The sequence below is a fragment of the Fukomys damarensis genome, unplaced genomic scaffold (genome assembly GCF_012274545.1).
Source record: "Fukomys damarensis isolate Sample0158 unplaced genomic scaffold, DMR_v1.0_HiC HiC_scaffold_12, whole genome shotgun sequence".
Taxonomy (NCBI): Eukaryota; Metazoa; Chordata; class Mammalia; order Rodentia; family Bathyergidae; genus Fukomys; species Fukomys damarensis.
The window spans coordinates 55,834,592-55,853,510 of record NW_022900924.1 but is presented as its reverse complement, the minus strand read 5'-3'; the positions used below and the strand labels follow the sequence as shown (position 1 = coordinate 55,853,510).

The 18,919-nt window shown below is 43.7% G+C and overlaps 1 protein-coding gene across 1 annotated transcript in view; it reads left to right on the top strand.

Moving 5' to 3' along the window:
• The window catches only part of Sacm1l (SAC1 like phosphatidylinositide phosphatase), a 53,547-nt gene that overhangs the window by 347 nt on the left and 34,281 nt on the right, over positions 1-18,919 (top strand). Inside the window, exons 2-3 of the mRNA XM_010624396.3 lie at positions 16,146-16,243; positions 18,682-18,756. Coding sequence (XP_010622698.1) covers positions 16,146-16,243; positions 18,682-18,756 — 173 coding nt within the window. The remainder of the gene's footprint in view (positions 1-16,145; positions 16,244-18,681; positions 18,757-18,919) is intronic.

Genomic DNA, 18,919 nt, shown 5'->3' with positions numbered 1-18,919 from the left:
GCCCTTGGTCCTCGCCGCCCCAGCCTGACGCCCACGGGGCCCTGCACCCCACGCACCTCCCGCTTGCTCTTGGAGAGGAGGTGGCTGATTGACCCGCAGGGAGCGTTGGAAGAGGAAAAGAGCTTTCCTCGGAGCGTAGGACCCACGCCGCACCTGGGCGTCCCCCGTCGACCCTGTCTCTGGGTCGCCGCCCGTCTGGGCGCAGCAGCCTGCTTCGCCTGTCTCAGGCTGCAGAAAAAGTTCACAGTCCACACTGAAAGTCCTGAAAGAATTTGCTACAGTTTAGATTTTACACTGTACCAGCCTCAAGCAGGTTCTTAAGTTGTGTTGACAGCCGGAGGCTATTAGCGATGCAAATAGACTTTTTTTTTTTTTTTTTTTAAAGTCAAGGGTTTGAGGCTTTGAGAGATAAGCTCTCACTGTTAGAGTTGTAAATTCTGTGTTTGTGAGGACTTTGGCTCCTCCTGGATAAAGAACAACGTGCATTTATTTATCCCAGTGGTATCCTCAGCTTCTGCTCTTTTCTCGTCTGTGGATAACTTTGTTTCTTTAATGCTTTCCCTCCAGGCCTGTGGAAAGTCTGGCGGCCATAGAGCAGGAATGTCTTTGACAGCAGGACCAAGTATAACTTTTGGGAAATTGTGTGAGTTAAAATATCCTGGTATTAGGCATAGGAATCATATTTCCTTTGCAGGCAAATGAGGACATGAAAATATGGTTTGGGCACTCTACCAGAACCCAAGGCTCACTAATAACTTTCTGAGAGGTTCTGTGTGAATTAGGGATGCAAAATTTGAAGAGGACGTCTCCATGTCCTGTATTTCGCAGAGAAGATGGTGATTACCTTTTCTACAGTTCAGTCGTTTTGCTTCTTCCATTTATTACAGTTCTCTTTGAAACTCAGCTGCACCCTTCACCTCCACGTTTTCTTTGCCTGTCCTTGTTCTCCCATTGCACTTGTAAGGGGATCAGTCACTGTTGGTGGAAGAGTGGTAGCAGTGTCTTTGACTGGGTTACTGGCTGGGCCAGTTTCACGCCTGCTTTGCTCTCCAATAGCTTACGGTTGTTTATCTGATAGGCCCTGAAGTTTTTAATGTGATCCTACAGCAGATCTCAAATATGTTTAGGCAGTATGGAGTCTTGGCTTGGTGCAACTCAATATTAGGTTACAGCAGGCATTTGAATTTTCCTGTGGCAAAGACTGAAAAGGCGGTGAACTTGAGAATTATGAGGTTTGTCTTTGAGCTTGCCAATGCGCTAAATTTCACCTGTCCAGACCTCAGAACAAAGACGTTTTCTATTCATTAAAAACAAGTTTGGTTCTTAAGTGGCGAGGATGATGCTTTTGTATTGATTTTTAAAAATTCTTTTGTGAGAAATGGAAACTAAATTTGTTGGAGTGAAAAAGTAAATCTGGGGTCCTAAGCAATCATTTGCTCATCTAGCAGTCCTTAAGTTTTGAGTGCTCCTCTAAATGTGAAGATACCACTCCTGCAAATTTGCTTTTCTTCAGCAAAGGGTTTGTAATATGGAACCTGTTTTTATTCTTTTTGAACTTGCTGTTCAAGTCTTTTAAGGTGGCCCCTGACTAAGGAGTATTCTTTATGGATGCATTTAGAGGTGGTATGGGTAGCTGACCTATATAAGAATTGTTAGGACATAGTAGCCTTTTTTTTTGTTGTTTTGTTTTGTTTTTTTGAGATATGGTCTCACTTTGTAGTTGAGACTGACCTGGAACTCACTATGTAGCCCAGGCTGGACATGAACTCACAGTGATCCTCCTGCTTCAGCCTCCCGAGTGCTGGGATTACAGGTGTTTGCCACCATGCCTGGCTCATAGTAGCCTGGAGAGGTTATTTTAAAAAAGAGCCATACAAAGAGGAAGGTGGATTATCTTATTACAGATATATTGCGTGGATTATCTTATTACAGATATATTGCTACATGATGTATTTAAATGAAGTGCTTGGAATAGTAAAATATTTTTTCTGCCTTATGCCATACTTTTTCTCCAGTCCATCTCTGCCCTGCTAAAGTTCACCTTGTCAGAGTCCTGGCAGTTTGCAATGTCCACTTCCATTTTATTAGCCATCTGTATTCCAGTCTCTTTACAGTCTATCCCCTGACCTTTTTTCCTAAAAATAGTAACCCCACCCCTTTCTACCAGACCTTCCTTGACCCCTTCTGGATTTAAGCTTATTTTTATTCTTTTACCCAGTCTGCCTTCTTCCTTGCCCCTGTCTTTTCATGCTGCAGTCTTTGAAGCCAAACTGAGAAATTGCTGTCATGGGATTAGACATCAAATGTCTGTATGATTTATAAATCTGATTCTTAGGGTTGATGCATAGTAAGTTTAATGCCTGTGGAGATGAGGACCAGAAGCTAGAATGATATGCCCATAGTGCTGTGTGTGAGTCATTTAGTGTCACCCAGAAATGATTCAGTCATTGTATATTCTGTATATTCTGTTTCTCTAGCCAGATTGCAGAAATCTAGGATGTGTTAGAAACCCCTAAAGTTGATTTCTTTTATTACGTTTCTCAGCACTTGACATAAAACTCTATGCAGAGAAATCCCTCGGATTCCTTGAGTAAATGAACTCTACAGTATGGATGTTTACCGGCACTTCAGAAGCAACACAGCCTGGAGTAATTTGGAGAGTGTTTCTCGGAAGAAACAGAGGCTTGGGTCCTGTCGTGTATATTACCATCTTGCAGTGCGTCTCTGAGGTCGGGTGGTATAAATCCTCCGTCATCATTGAAGACAAAGTTACCTTTGGTCACCCAGCTATGCTGTAGTTGACCTGACCTTGGAGCACAGCTAGTCCCGAGTGCAGTGATCTTTCCATTACACTGCATTAGTTCATTTTTTTTTTCCTCCTGATACTAGATTGCTCTTGCCTTAGCTCTTGGTCATGGCGAGTATAGAAATGAATCACTTATACTTGAAAATAGTTGACATCTCTATGGATTTTTAATATGGAAAACAGAATATTGATTTGTTTGTATTTAAAACTCATATTTTTTAACCTTCCAGGAAGTTCTAAGCATCCTATCGCAACACAATTAGACTAGAAATGCTTTTTTTTTTTTTTTTGAGACAGGGTCTCTTTTTGTAGTTTAGGCGTGCCCTGAACTCATTCTGTAGCTCAGGCTTGCCTCGAATTTGTGGCAGTCCTCCTGCCTCCACCTCCCAAGTGCTGGGATTACAGGTGTGAGCCACCACACCCAGCTGAAATGCATTCTTTTATACATTTAAAGTTTGTTTTTCTAAAGGTCAGCTGAAAGTAGGTATAAGACAAGCAGTCGTGTTTAGATAATGAATCAGGTGGCAGCTTGCCTCTGAAGAAATACTGTTTCCTCTGGAGGTTGCCTTTCTTCTTAAAAGACTCTGACGGCTGTGTGGTCAGTGGGGTAGATATGATGCAACCAGAGAACAGATGTGAACTAAGGACATGTGTCATCAGCACCACAGACGTTCCGTACTGGCATGGCTGTCCACGGAGGGAGGGGTGGAGGGTAGGTAATGTGATTCTCATGAAAGTGTTCTGAGGAAGCCATCAGCTGGGTGGGAGTCAGGCTGGAGAGCCTAGAGTGTAGGCTGGTCAAATCACTGGTGTGCCTCTTTTAAATAAATACCCTTGGCCCACAGGCCCAGCGAGTGAAAATTTCTGGGTGTGAGGTCTGCGAATCTGCAGATTTAACCAGCTGTAGCGCTCATGCACTATAAAGATATTTTAGGGCTGGGCACCGCTGAGTGAAGAACAAAATTGTGCTGGTAGAGGAGACTTTTTCGGAAGCTTTGGACTGTGGAACAAGTGCTGTGTGTTAGAACTTCAGGTTGGGTGTTTAGACCTGGTCCTTAGGAGGAGTCTGAGTGTTAGAATGTATTTTAGTATATAGAAAAGTAGGTGGGACCTGGGAGTTTTGAAGAGGACAGAATTAAAATGAGTTGTCTTCCTAGTGACCAGTTGGGTTTGGGTAGGGCCCCTAACGAACTTGAGCTGTATAAGAGAAACCCAAAATGGGGCTAAGTGAAGGGGTTGCTACCCAAGCCAAAAGGACGGTGGGGGCATCTTTTTCTTGTGGGTACCTTTCTTTAGGTCTTCATTTTTGCTAGCCAAACCTAGTAAAATGTTATGTCTGCCTTCTCAACCGGGGATGGAATTAAAAAAAAACTTTTTACAATAAACACATCACCAAGAGTCATGGGATGGGTGTGTTCAAACTGAAGGAGTATTTTGAGAGGGAATGGTATCAATATGTCTTTTATTGCATAAGTACTGATAAGTACCATGTGCCACTGGAGCTGGACAGTGTATCTTTTATGGGAATACATTTTTAATGTAAACATTCACTGTATCCTTTGATCACCCCTCAATGATCCAAATTTCATGGCAATATCTATCAAAGAAAAACATAATATGTCCTCATCCACCTTCTTGACTGGCACCGTGGGACGTCTAGCTTTTTTCCTTGTTGTCAAAATAACCACTGCACATAACATTTTGAATACTGTAACTCAGGACATCGAGGCAGCCATGACAACACAACTAAAAACACCCATGACAGAGGAGGACTTCCAGAAATGCTTCAGAAAGTGTCAAGAACAATGGGGTAAGAGTTTGGAACAGAGGAGAGGACTTTGGTAGGGATTCATGGCAGTGCGTTCTACTATAACGAATTAACAACAGCGTTTACCATGGCTTTCGTCTTACCAACTGTATTAGATTTGATTAACACCTCGATTTAATTCCTGAAGATTTTTGAGGAAATGTCATGTTGCTGCAGTTGTATGACATGACAGTCACGTGTTCCTGTGCAATACATTGGTACCTTGATTCACGAATTTAATTCTTTCCATGATTTCTGGTTGTAAACCAAATTGGTCGAGAACTGAATCAAATTCAATGGTTAGGTACAGTGTTGACCTTATGGGGAAAGTTGATTTGGTTCTTGTCCAGTTTGGTTTGCAACCAGAGTTGTAAAAATAAGTTCATGAACCGAGGCCACCACTGTAATTTGTAATTGTTTTAAATTGTGAAATACATATGAAATTTACCATTTAAACTATTTTTAAGCATAAGTTTACTGGTGTCGTGCACTTTCACGTTGTTGCACAATTACTATCATCTATCTTTGGAATTCTTTTTATTGTACAAAACTAAAACTCAGAACCCGTTAAACTACCCCCGTTCCTGCATCACCTCAGCCTTTGGCAACCACTGTTCTTTCTGTTTCTGAGTTTGACTGTTCTAGGTGTCTCATTAAGTGGAATCATAGGTATTTTTCCTTTTGTAACTGGTTTATTTTACTTAGCATAATATTTTCAAAGTTTGCCATATTGTATCATGTATCAAAATTCTATTTTGAGGCTGAATAGTGTATAGTCATGCGCACAGTCACGGGAAGACATCCTGGGAGACTCATCCTCAGGCGGTTCTGTGATCATGGAGTGCACTAACACTTGCTTAGATGGTGTAGCTCAGCACTTTCCAAACTTTTCAGCACCAGCGACTGGTTTTGTCGGAGACAGTTTTACAACCGACTAGAGGGGTGGTTTTAGGGGGGGGGGTCTTTCCCTCCTTTCAAAGAACCTCTCCAGGGATGTTTGTTTTTACTCATTTTGATTGGCGTTAGCCTGTGGGCTTACCAAAACCATCCCCTGAGACAAGGAAGTAGATGCACAGTGCAGGAAAGAGGCACCCCCCATGGAAGTGGTCATGTGGTAATGGGCCCAAACGCTGACTAAAGTGACTTTCAGACTCTGACTTCAAGCCTGCCACCAGATGCAGCTGTACATGGATTCACTTGGCTGTTACAAAGCTTGCCACTCACTGATTACGGTCTTGATCTGAGTCTGCAAGCAGTTGATTTATTATGGTTTATTGTGGCCTGTATGCATGCAGCCAGACCTCTCTGCTAATGTTCATCTGTATTTGCAGCTGTTCCTCAGCACCAGCAACACTGCCTCAGCTGCACCTCAGATCATTAGGTGTTAGGTTCTCAGAAAGAGTTCACAGCCTAGATCCCTGGCCTGCACACTTCACACACAGCTCCATGCTTCAGTGAGAACTAATGCCCTGCTGATCTGGCAGGAGGTGGAGCTCAGGCCCTAATTCCAGCAGGAGGGAGCAGCTGTAAATACAGATGAAGCTTCACTCACCTGCTGCTCATCTTCTGCTGTTTGGCCCAGTTCGCAACAGGCTACGGAATGGTGCTGGTATTTGGCCTGGGCAGGGAGGGGACCCTGGCATTGCCTGTTAAGTACCTAGACCAAAGGTGGCAAACCCATGACACATGTGCCACAGTGGGCCACATGTGTCGTTGAAAGCTCTAAAAGGTTCGCCATTACTGATACAGGCTGTACGTTACATGCTGCTGAACGTATACATTAGTTCACAGTTGGCTAAGATGTCACTCTGCAGTACCTGACTGTGTACACATTTTGTTTATTTATTCAACAGTGGATCCTTCAGTTATGTCTATCTTTTTGGCTGTTGTGAACAATGCTGCTGTGAACATGGGTGTACAATTATGTTTTAGATCTTGCTTTCAGTTATTTTGAGTATATACTCAAAAGTAGAATTGTTGGCTTATATGTGATGATTCTACTTTTAACTTTTGTTTTGTTTTTGAGACAGGGTCTTGCTATGTAGTTCCGGCTGGCCTTGAACTAACTGTAGCTCAGGTGGGCCTTCAATTTGCAGTGATCCTCCTGCCTCAGCCTCTCAGGAGCTGGGATTATAGGTGTGTGTCACCACGCCTGGCTCTACTTCTAATTTTTGAGGAACTGCCATATTGGTTGCTCCATTTTACCTTTCCTCCTCCAAAGCACCAGGGGTCCAGTTTCCCTGGGTCTTTGCTGCCATTTACTGCTTTCTGTTTTTCTTCTTTATCAAGGCCATTATCATAACCATTTTATTGCGTGTGAGTGTGGCAAATGGTAATCTGAATTAGGTTAATTTTATTCCTTGTGATTTGACAGGGTTTTGAAGAGGTCAGTTTTGTTGGAAATAAGATGTGAATGTTACACAGGAAAAGTGTATTTTCAGATACTAGAAAATCATAATGGTGAAAAATAAAAAAACACATGCTTATCACGAAATATATTATTTTTCTTAAACTTAACAAGGCTAACTTTTTAAAAGTACTCTGAAGAGCTATGGTGTCTCAGGTGCCTGCAAGATTGTTGAATTTAACATTTAGTCCTCTTTGGTATCTTTTTTTCTTTTTTTCTTTTTTGTTACCGGGATCAAACTCTGGTCCGGGCTTGCGAGGCAGGTGGCAGCACCAACTGAGCTACATCCCCAGCTTTTCTTTTTCTTTTTTAACCATATCTGGGCAGTAATCCTTAAAAGCAAAGTATCCAACTGAAAAGAACTCTAGGTCGGTATTGAACCTCTTTGCCTTGAACTTGGTAGTATTCTTGTTGAGTTAGAATTAATAGTTAATTGGGCCCTGATCATTTTACTGGGTCATTTAAATAGGACAGAGCTCTTTTCAGTGTACAGTATTACTGCGAACCTTAGAGATCTGATATCAACAGCATAGTTAATGACCAGATGGTTTTCTTGGGTAGAATATTCTAAAACTTATTTCATAGAGATAGAGTATTATGGAAATGAGGTACATCCTATTGAGGACTTGTTTTTGAATAAATAATTTTTCCTAGATTTATGGTTATTGTTGAGTCTTCCTCTTGCTTTCCATGAAGTCTCCCAGTTCTGTGTATGTGTTACGTTAAGAATGCTGCATGACCTGTTCACTCTGCTTAATTTTGAAAAAAATCCTGGCAGAGGCTTCAGTAATACTTGGTAAAAATTTTTATCAGCGAATACTCTATATGTTCTTTCTCCTCAAGTTGGTTTAAAAGTTGACCCGGTGAAATCGTTTCTTAGTTAGAAAAAAGAAAGCAATTTAAAAAATTTTGTTTACTCTATCATTGAAGCAATGAACACGTTAGTCAAGAATCTTATATAAAAGGAAAATGTTTTTGCTGACTACACCTGCTGTATTCTGTAAGAAAATTGACTGAGCTTCAGCTTTTTTCTTGTGTGAGGAATACTAAAACGGTGAAGACTTAAAAACAAAACTACTGTAGCAATCAAAACATCCGCACACAAAAATTACATCACAGAATGTTTCCTAACTTGTTCTTGAGTGAAGAGTTAACCTCACTAACTTTTGAAATGAAATTTAGAGAGTGTAAGCAGTAAAACTTACTGAATCTAATTTACTGTGAGGGACAGATAGGCTTCTGATCACTGCTAAGGCTGCTTGGCAAGTGGAGAGGAAGGAGCGGACCGCAGGGTGTGGATATGCAGGTGTCTGCGTTGTGCTGTGCGGCTGTGATCAGTGGGGTCCTGAGTCGTTTCAGTTACTGTTCTCAGCTGACAATCTTTGTTCATATTTTCATTGCTGCAGTTATGAAGCCTGCGCCGGTGACATTGGAGAAGCATGGCCCCAGCATCTTCAGCGCAGAGTCCAGGGGCTCAGCCTGCGTGTTTGTTTATTTATTTATTTTTTGGTACTGCGAATTGAACTCGGGACCTTGTGCTTTCAAGGCAGGTGGTGGAACCACTGAGCTAAATCCCTGGCCCAGTCTGTGTGTTTAAAAAGTGTACACAGAGCCGGGGGTTTAGCTCAGTGGTTCTGCCGCCTGCCTCTCAAGCGCAGGGACCGCAGTTTGAGTCCTGATACCAAAAAAAAAAAAAATAAAAAAAAAAAAAAAAAAAAAAAAAAAGCATACAGAGCTTGGAACAGAGCACTGTCCTCTGCTCTTCCAGCTCCCACTGTCCTGGAAGAATCTACTTTCAACTTTTTAAGTGGTGTGTGGTATTTTATCCTCTATTTCTTCTTGGTGAAGTTGGAGCTTCAGAGGATTGTTTTCAGTGAACAGACAATAAATATTTGCCAGTTGTGAAAGCCCACATTGCATGGGGACTTGTTCTTAGCCAGTGGGCAGACAAAACATTTGTGCCTTTGTCCTTGGAGGCTGAGAAGAGCTAATTCAGCGGGCTCCTGCGTGGCCTGGCACTAGGAGGTGCTCAGAAAATATGTGCCACTTGCACAGATGCGCAGAGAGGCTGGCCGGGAAGCGGTGGCATGTGGGGCTGGCACTGAACTTCCCAAGCTCTGACCCTCATACTCACACTGACGTCTCGCACCCCTGGGTAGGCGCCTTGTCGCCCGTTTCACAGGGACACATGCACCCCCCACCCCCGTCTGCAGACCCTAGCCTGCCTTGATCACCCTTGATCACCACTTGTCCTCTTCAGCTTAGTTGAGAGCCTGGCACAGACGGGATTGCCCTCCCCAGCCCGTGTCCCAGTCTAGACTCAGCGTTAGCCACAGGCTCATTGCGCTGTCACACTGCAGGCAGAATAGGACCTGTAGTTGGACCCCGGCTGCATGACCCAGAGCCCTCAGTTACCCATCTATGTAATGGAAGCTGAGGTCGACAGGAGTGACACTTCGGAACAGATACCTGGATTGGCTGCACCTTAACCGCTTATGTTCAGAAGCTCCAGGGAGGTGGGGAGGCCTGGATTCCCAGTGTAGAGGCGCAGCGATGCTCAACAGCTAGGCCACACTCCGAGAGGTCCAACAGGAGATTTTATTATGGAAGGCAGGTTAGAGAGAGAGAGAGAGACAGGAGAGAGAGGAGAGAGAGGAACAAAGAAAGGAAGGGCCTTTCATTGGTTTTGGGCTGGGCTATTGCTTATTTATGAGGAGCAGGCTACTTTTAACCTATCATGGGCCAGGCTGTCTTTTATGAGTTCGGTCCTGCAGAAGCAGGTTTACCTACCCTGGACCGCTGTGGCCTTGGGAGGGAGGGAAACTAAAGATAAGAGCATGAGGTCTTTTTTTTTTTTTTTTAATTGAGTTTATTGGTACATTTTAGGTATACAGTACAGTTACATTCATCATTGGGATGTTGTACCTTTACATGACAGGTCTTGGTTCTCATTTTTCCCCTTGTCCCTGCCCACCCTTCACCCCTCCTCCCCTACCCCTTTACAAACACTTCATTTCCATTTTTTCCTTTTCTCATATTTTTTTCTTTTCCCTTGTTAGCTTTCCCCTACCCTTCCCACGTTCCCTACACCTTTAGCCCTTTTCTTCCTATTTCGCATTGTCAATTATCTCATTAGGATCTTATGTACCATTATAGTTTTTCACACCAGAGAAACTATTTGGGATTTGCACATGTGTGACTTATGTATTTCACTTAGGAGTATATCCTCAATATGTATCCATTTTCCTGTGAATGAATGTAATTTCTCATTCTCTATGGCTGAGTAGTATTCCGTTTTATAGAAAAACCACATCTTTATCCAGTTTCCAACTGATGGGCAAATGGGCTGTTGCCAAGTTTTAGCTATTACAAACTACATATATAGCTAAATTACAGTTTTAGCTATAAACATAGGTGCGCATATATCACTGTGGTATGATTCTTTTAATTCTTTTGGAAAGACACCCAGCGGAGGAGCATGAGGTCTTTTTAAGAGCCAAGAAGCACCAGGAAAATGCAGCCTGTGATGGCAGCATCAGGTCCCTATCACCCAGAGCCAAACACACTTGGCAGGGAATGTGATGACACCTTCCTGTCCCCATGGAGCAACTCCTGCTTTATTCATAATCTAACTCTAAGGAATCCACCCTCCTGCCTTTTCTTGTTCCTCCAAGAAGACGTTGTGTCTGCTCATTGGCTAAAAATAAAAGCAGTTTCCCTGTTGGATATGGGATTTCTTGGCTTGTTTGTGTTTTCTTGCCTGCTGTACCACCATGATGGCTGAAACAGTCCTCTCAGGTTGTCCAGGCAGGCACCACCATCTTCATGAAAAGAAGAAATAGGGACAGAAGCCTTGGGATTCAACCCTGGCCCTTCACACCAAGGGATATTTTGCTAAGTGGCCCGAGCTGGGCTTGAACTTGCCATCCTTCTGCCTCAGCCTCCTAGAGTGCTGGGATGACAGGCATGTGGCACTGTGACTTGCTGTTATTTCATATTTACAAGTGGTATGATTCTGCCGTTTCCTAACTTTTTAGTTTTGGTTATCTGATGACTTCCTTAGGAGATAGCTTTTATCTCTTTTCCTCTCCTCTGATATAATCATAGGAAGATACTCAGTATTCTTAATAGTGTTATGCTTATGAAGGTGTAGTTCAAATGACATCACTTTGTCTGTCATACTTATTTTTCCTTATAAAAGCACTTTGTTTTTCCTGCAAATATGAAGGGTCTTGATGCATTTTGTTTGCTTGACTTTAAAAATACACTAATTAATCTTTCATATCCCTGACAGCACAGTAAACCTCTTTGCAGGCATGCTGGCACTCTCAGCTTCTTTTCCTTCTGAGCCTGTGTTCCAGGCACCCTCTGTCCCCTGCTTCAGTCTGGGATGCTGTGTAAGCTGCTATGTGGCCATTTTCTGGTGCTTCTCTCCACCATTGACATGAGAATTCCTTTCACCCTTCTCTGTTTTATTTATTTATGTATTTAATTTGTTGTTGTTGTTTTGTTTTTGAGACAGGGTCTCATTATGTAGTTGAGACTGACCTGGAACTCACTATGTAGCCCAGGCTGGATTTGAACCCGCAGTGATCCTCCTGCCTCAGCCTCCTGAGTGCTGGGATTACAGGAGTGCGCCACCACGCCCGGCGCCCTTCTCTGTTTTAGATTTCAGGCCTCTGTTGAGGCCTTTTCCCTCCTGAAACACTCCTTTCCTCCTTGCTGAGAGTAAGCTAAAAGTGTTTTCTTTTCTTTTGGTACTGGGAATTGAACTTGGATCCTTGGCACTTGTGAGGCAGGGGCCAGAACCCCTGAGCTAAATCCTAGCTCAAGAGTGTTTTCTTTTGAGATACTGTGTTTTTGAATCTTTTTATTCTACTCTCACTCTGTGGGACAGTGTGGCCAGGTATTGAATTCTGAGTTGGGAATTATCCTTTCAGAAAACATAACAGGAATGAGAAAAGAGGAAAAAAGAAGAAAAAAGAAACAAAAAGTCCAGTTCAAGGAGTGTCTCTGCTGTCACTGGTAAACAACACGGGCAGAGTCCAGAGCCGAACTGATTCATCCCAGCACGCCAGCTGTAGCTTTTGTTTTGTTTTGGTTTTGGTTTTCTTGAGACAGGGTCTCACTATGTAGTTGAGACGGACCTGGAGCTCACTATGTAGCCCAGGCTGGTCTCGAACTCACAGTGATCCTCCATCCTCCTGCCTCAGCCTCTCCAGTGCTGGGATTACAGGTGTGCGCCACCACGCCAGCAAACCAGCTGTAGTTTTATAGTAACGTGGTAGATAATCTCGGCTGGCCTGCACCTTTAGTTCCACTGAAATTCAGGCTGGTTTCTGGCTATGAGGCTGGAACCGGAGTTTTGGAGCCTGCAGTGGTCCATGTGCCAATGTTACGGAAGGAATTGACAAGTGACACACAGGCAGCAGAATGGAAAAAAATAAGAAAGTTTACTCCATCGATGGGGATGGATGACACCTCATGGCGGTGCCCTGATCGACCCTCCATTGGGTTACAACTTCTTCTTTTATAGGGTTTTACAGTCTTGATTTCATTCAGTTGGTTGCATTGCATTTTCACAGCTCTGCATTGCTGATATTCAAAACATGGTGGCAAGGCAATTGAATTTCAACCAGATGCAGTTCTTTGTCAGGGAAGTCACCTTTAAGATTTATTCAGTTACCTGTTCTAGCCAGGGGGAAGCTAGCAGTGGTTCTTTTCATAAACTTTTTAGGGAGACTAGATGACTCCCTAAACAGAGCAAAGGGCAGAAGTTATCTTACATTGTGACATTTCCTAGGTGTTTTGCTATTAAAGTTTTCCCTGTCACCTCCTGCTGACTTGAACTCTGGCATCTTCACCAAGACACCGAGAGCCACTAGATGGAGGTGGCCTTTAGCTGTTCTGAGTTCCGAGCTCAGTCGGCCCCTCTCCAAGATGGCTACTGGCCAGTTGCCCTCTCCTGGGTGACATCTGAACCTGAATAACTCACCACCCACTGCAGTCAGCCTTGTCCTCTGCTCGTTCCACTGGTGTATTTTTCTGAGGAGGCCTCTGGGGTCTCCAGCTGGCACCTTGCATCTACAGGTTTGAGTCCAGACTCTGGGAGAAAGTGCTGCTTCCTACCTCCCTCTTGGTTACGAAGTCTCCTCTCTCCCCCCGTGGACTTTTTTGCTTCAGATCCTTCCTGGACCCTGCGGACCCACTTCCCTCCTGCCCCCGCTCGAGCCGCTGTACTCTCATGTGAGGACACCAAATCTCTGAGGGATTGTTTCTCTGCTGCTCACCGCTCCACCATCTTGGAAGTCTAGCTGTGCAGATTAAAAATGACTGCCAAAAAGTAGCAGAGTGTAACCTGCGTGTCGTGCTGTGGTGGATTAACTAATAGTGAACTTGGAACTCCCACCTGAACTGAATCAGAGTGGTTTGGGTGTGGAGGACCCACCTGAGGATTGTTGCCAATGGCATAAAAAGAGACCTGGATTGTGGATCGCTGTTGATTTTCTTGCTGTGGAAAGGCTTGCTGTGGATGGTTTCCCTGCTGCGAACTTGACAGTCCTCATCAGAGGAGGAGCTTAGGGCCTCTCTGTCGCTGGGAATGGCTGCTGTTTTTCACTGTGAGCATCACTTCCTGGCTCCAGTGTAGATCCCTCAGCCTGGTGACACAGATCCTTCAGCTCACTGGCGTAGGTTTCTGGCTGCCACTTCTGGCCTTTGGACCTTCCCAGTGCGGATCCTCGGGACAAGCCTGAGACATTGCTGTGGGCTCTGGGCCACTTGCTGGACTTGTGCAGGACATTGCCTGGGATCCAGGCCTTGGCTAGATTCTTTGGGTCTCTAGTGTGCAGCTAGTCTCTTGCACTTCACTGCATTTGACTTTTTGGTGACTATTATAAAATAACCCTATCAATTATGTGTCCCGAATTAAATCTTTTCCCTTGCAAAGCCCTGACCCCCCCCACACACTTTTTTTTTTGTTGTTGTTTGTTTGTTTTTGTTTTGTTTTGTGTTTTTGAGGCAGGGTCTCACTATGTAGTTGAGACTGACCTGGAACTCACTATGTAGCCCAGGCTGGTCTCGAACTCACAGAGATCCTCCTGCCTCAGCCTACCAAGTGCTGGGATTATAGGCGTATGCCACCATGCCTGGCCACATGCTGTCTTTTAAAAGATGGTTCTATGCTATTTTTCCATGTTCTTTTACAGACTCCTGCCTTTACAAATACATTTAGAAAGACATTCACAATTTTTTGTTGGTTTATTGTTTGAGACAGGCTCTGGCATCGCAGGTCAGGCTGCCCTGGAACTCACTCTGTAGTCCAGACCGGCCTTGAACTTGCAGCAATCCTCTTTCCTCAGCCTTCCAAGTGCTAGGATTACAGGTGTGTGCCACCACATCTTGTTTTTGAGGTCTGGTTTTTACTTAAAAGATATTCCATATTCTTCATGTTCCCTCCCGGGCCCTGGTCCCTGTGACGTCAGTACGTGGTAGCTTCTCAGTAAGTGTTAGCTGGCAAACTTACACCTAGTGCAGCCTCTGCTCCAGTGCAGCGTCTTCTATGGATGTGGGTCATAGCTTGTAAAAGGTCATCTGCAGCAAAGGGCAGCTACCCAGTACTGTGACACAGTTGAGAAGCTCTTTATTTCGTTCTAGGACTGCTCACCTTTTTAGAGCTTTATTGATACTTACTTAGCTGACACAGAGTAAACTGAACGTATTTAATATGTACAATTTGTTAGATTTTACACCCATAAAACCATTGCCAGTGTTAAATAGAGGCCCTGATCCCTCTGTTTCCCTCCTGTGCAGGTGAGCTGCGTGGTATTTTTACTGTTGGCCAAGTCTGGCCACTCTGCTCCTGGATAGTTACCCAATGGAGTGAATGCACATCTGTCTTAAGAGACACCTTAATTCCCAGGAGAACCTTTATTCATAACAACCCCGAACCAGAAACAACTGCAGCGTCTGTCAGCAAGTGAACAAATAGGCAGATTGAAGGTATTAAGTAGCAAAGAGAAATGAACTTTCATTTAGTCTGAAGACTTGCCGTACTTGAAACAGGTTTGCTTTCTTTGTTGCACAATAGTAATTCACCTGATAACCTATTTGTCCTTGGTGTAGCTCCTGAAATGCAGGGAATTAGTTAATACTAACAGGGTCAGCACTGATAATCACAAAGGGTGTGTACTACTTGGAGAATCGAGCTGGTTATTCCTCAGAGACCTTACAGTCAGAGATAGTACAGCGTGGTAAATAGGAAGTGATGTCAGTGATGGCTGTGTGGCTTGAAAGAAGATTTTTTTAAGGGGTAGGCGAGCCAGAATAGTGGAAGTAGAATTAAGGAATTTCAGCACAGACTGAAATTCTTCTGGCTCTGGTTTGTGAGCAGTGAAGATTAGCTTTTGGGGAAAGTTCCTGAGCTCAGCCTCTCTGCCTGGCCTGCTCTGCGCTGCAGTCTCATGGTTCTGTGCTCCGCATGTCCTACCTTTTCCCACTGTTCGGTTCATTTTTCTTATTTCAGAGCCAGTCCCTAACCATACGCAGTTGCTTACCCGAGCTGTCTGTGTTGTCTCTGGAGGAGCCAACTTCTGTTTCTGTCAGATTCTTGGGACAAAGTTGCATACATCTGGAGTAGTCTGTCCCAGCCCTGTTCTCACTCCCTTTGTTTGATTGTATTGTGTTCTGTTTTTTTACAGAATGAATCTTTTTTAGGAACATGCAGCTTTCTAAGAAAAAACATCAATGCTGTGTGCTGGGTCTTGTGTTTTCTTTCTTCTAATTGATGAGGGAGGGACAGAGAGGATGAGCAATACTCAGCTCACACAGCCAGGAGACTGCTGCTGCCTGCCACACTGCCTTTTGCATAAGGTTAAATATAACAAGTTAGATCTGGTTACAGTTTTCTTGTGTAAATTAAGTTCGTGGTTTTATAGCAGTTGAAATGCTGTCCGCATTAAATATGCAAACAAAAGAGTTTCAGTAAATTGGTAAGGGTGGGGAACTTAACCAGCCGCTTCTATGTAGAAGCCAGGAAAATGAAAACCCTGCTGTCACTGTTACAGACATTCTTTGTGAAGCCTTCATTTTGCCGGGTCTGTTGATGCCTTTCTGTTTTCTCCCAGACATATCACACCTGAAAAGTTTTACGTGGAAGCTTGTGATGACGGAGTGGACGATGTGCTCACCATTGACCGCGTTTCCACCGAGGTCACCCTGGCAGGTACTGTGCGCAGCCGCCCGTGTGTCCATTCCTGTCGTTCTCATAGCGGCCCCACGGCCTGTTGTGGATCTCAGCTCCTTCTTCGGAGTTTAGTTCTTGCTGCCTCATTTAACTTTATGCTTTCTTTTCTTCAGAGGAGAAAAGATCTTTAAAATGTTAGGTAGCATTGTACTATCCATATCCTTTAATAACTTTAGAAAGTGCTTTCTTTCTCTGTTCCTTTATCTGTGCTCTAAGCGGGACTGATTTAGGTGTCTAAAGCTTCTTCCCAGATGTAATATTTGAGCTATTTGCCAAAAAACTTTTAACTTTAAGTGTAAGGAATTGTAACAGCTGCTTTGTTTTTGTTTTGGAGTTGTTTTATGACTTGGCAGGTAATTAATAGATAAAAGATAAATAACACTTCACTAACATTTTAACTGTTCTCAGCAAATCATGATCCTAAGCACTGTCTGTCTGTCCAGTTGTATTTTGGTTTTGCTTCTCAGGGATGTGAAAAACAATTTTTTTCAATTGTATAGAACAGTGATTCCTAAATAGGTTACGTGGAATAATTTTGATGACAAATTAATGATCATATGATGTTGTCACTGTATTTAGAATTCATTTCATTGGTTTGAAAATTCTAGTTGACCACCAGAGTTCTCTATTTTTTTTTAATGTTTGAATCACCGCAGAGCAGGCATTCAGTGAATATCCCCTGAACAGAGGAAGTAACATAAGAACACTTGTAGTGAGTTGGTAAAGTGTGGATATGACTGTCACATTTCCATTTCTTTGGTTATTCGTGGCTCTTGTAGGTGCCTCAGATACAGTTTCCCTTTGGTGAAGTGGAATTAGAGCTGTGTCCGTTGGACAAGTTGGTATTTCCTATATGTTGCTTGGCGGCTGCTCTAATCAACCTGAGTACCCAACTCCTAAGGCTAAGGTTTAATTACACCCGTTAGTTTAATTGGTACTTCTTTTTACCTTGGGGACAGAAGCTTGTGTTTCCCAGGAACTTTAGTGTGGGTGCATTTTCAGTTATTTTTGACCTCGTAGTGATGCTTTACTTGCAGGTAGAGGTTGGAGACCCATCTTAGTAGACTGACAGCAGAGTGGAGAGCAGTGAAGGTATAAAAGTGGTACTTCTGGTCGTCGCCAGGAAGCCGGGGTAACACTGACCCCAGTCAGGGATGAGGCGCCAGCTTGGACGCTTGCTGCTCAGCCGGTGCCCTCTTAGCCTGGGGAATGCAGGCTGCGCAGTGGAAAGGAGGATTTTTCTCTCTCAGGAAAGCCAGTCTGTGTTGCAGGAGTGATCGCGGTTTTATTGCTGCTCTACTTGAGTTAGCACAGTTTACAGCCGTCTCAGTGCGCGTCAGGGAGTCGGACGCTCCACGCCTGCAGAATTCTCTTCTCTCCTCTGCGCCCGCCTCCCTGTTTGCCCTGGGAGACCGTGGTGTCCAAGGACAGCCACATGGGATTATGAAGACAAACCCAAGGGAGGTTCAGACCCTTTCGGAATTACCTTATTTAGGTAACAGAATTACTGTCATGACTACTTTCGAGAACCAGGCCTTGGGTTTACAGTAGTGGTTCGAAATTAGATTTCAGGATGATGAAAAGCAGCAGGTGGAAGAAAAGTTTTCCAGCAGCACAAGGGGAAACTTGGGTTTGACAGCAGGTCAGCTCTCTTCGGAGGAGGCCTTCTCAGTCCTTACTCTCCTGATTGTACGTCGTGGCTCTGTTGGGGAGTAGAGGTCATGCGATGAAGCAAAATAAGCTTACTTGTAAAATCTCCCTCCTCCCTATGCGGCATTATTTTCTCAAGTAGACTTCTGCAAACTGTGTTTTGTGAACTGTTGGCTGCAAGTTTAAGAACTGTGAAGGGAGCCTGGCGAGATGCCGCTGCATTAACGGGAGCATCGTTGATAAAGGCAGCGTTAGGGAGGTGCCTCCCCGCACACCTCCCGCACGCCTGGGTCAAGCTGCTTCTCCTTCCGCCCCCGGTACCTTTGTTTCCTTCCGCCTTCGCAGCCGTGGGTAGACAAGTCTTTGCGCTCTCTTAGTTACACGTTAAGATGAAAATCTGGTCTCAAGTCCTCACTTCCATTTATTCTTTAATTTTCTTAAAGAGATAAGTACCCAATTCCTGGCAAGAGGGTGAGTAAATTTGGTTGAAAATTGGCATGAGAAACACCCTACAGTTTACCTGGTGGGGAACCGGGAGCAAGTCACTGTTGGCACCGTATCCTAGGCAGACGGAGGCCTTTGCACAGTGCAAGGTCGTCTGTATTTTGCATTCTGCGAATTGGAGGTCTGATGTTAATGAAGGAACGTTACATTTTTGTAGAGGAATCATGCATATTTATTTAGTTGAAGTAACTTGAAATCAACCTAAATTTTATTTCTGTTAGCGAGCTTTTTTAAAAAAATCTGATCTTTCTTTCTTTCTTTAGTCAAGAAAGATGTCCCTCCTTCAGCTGTCACAAGACCAATTTTTGGTATACTGGGCACAATCCATCTGGTGGCAGGTAAGAGAAAATTAGCTAAGAAGGCAGAGAAGATAATTAAATTGACTCACAGTGTTACACTGTGAAATTAAAAAAAAAAAACGCAAGCTTTAGGCAATAGATGTCTATGTTACATATTTGTGTTGTTATAGTTTCTTTTTCCTTTTTTTTTTTTTTTTTTTTT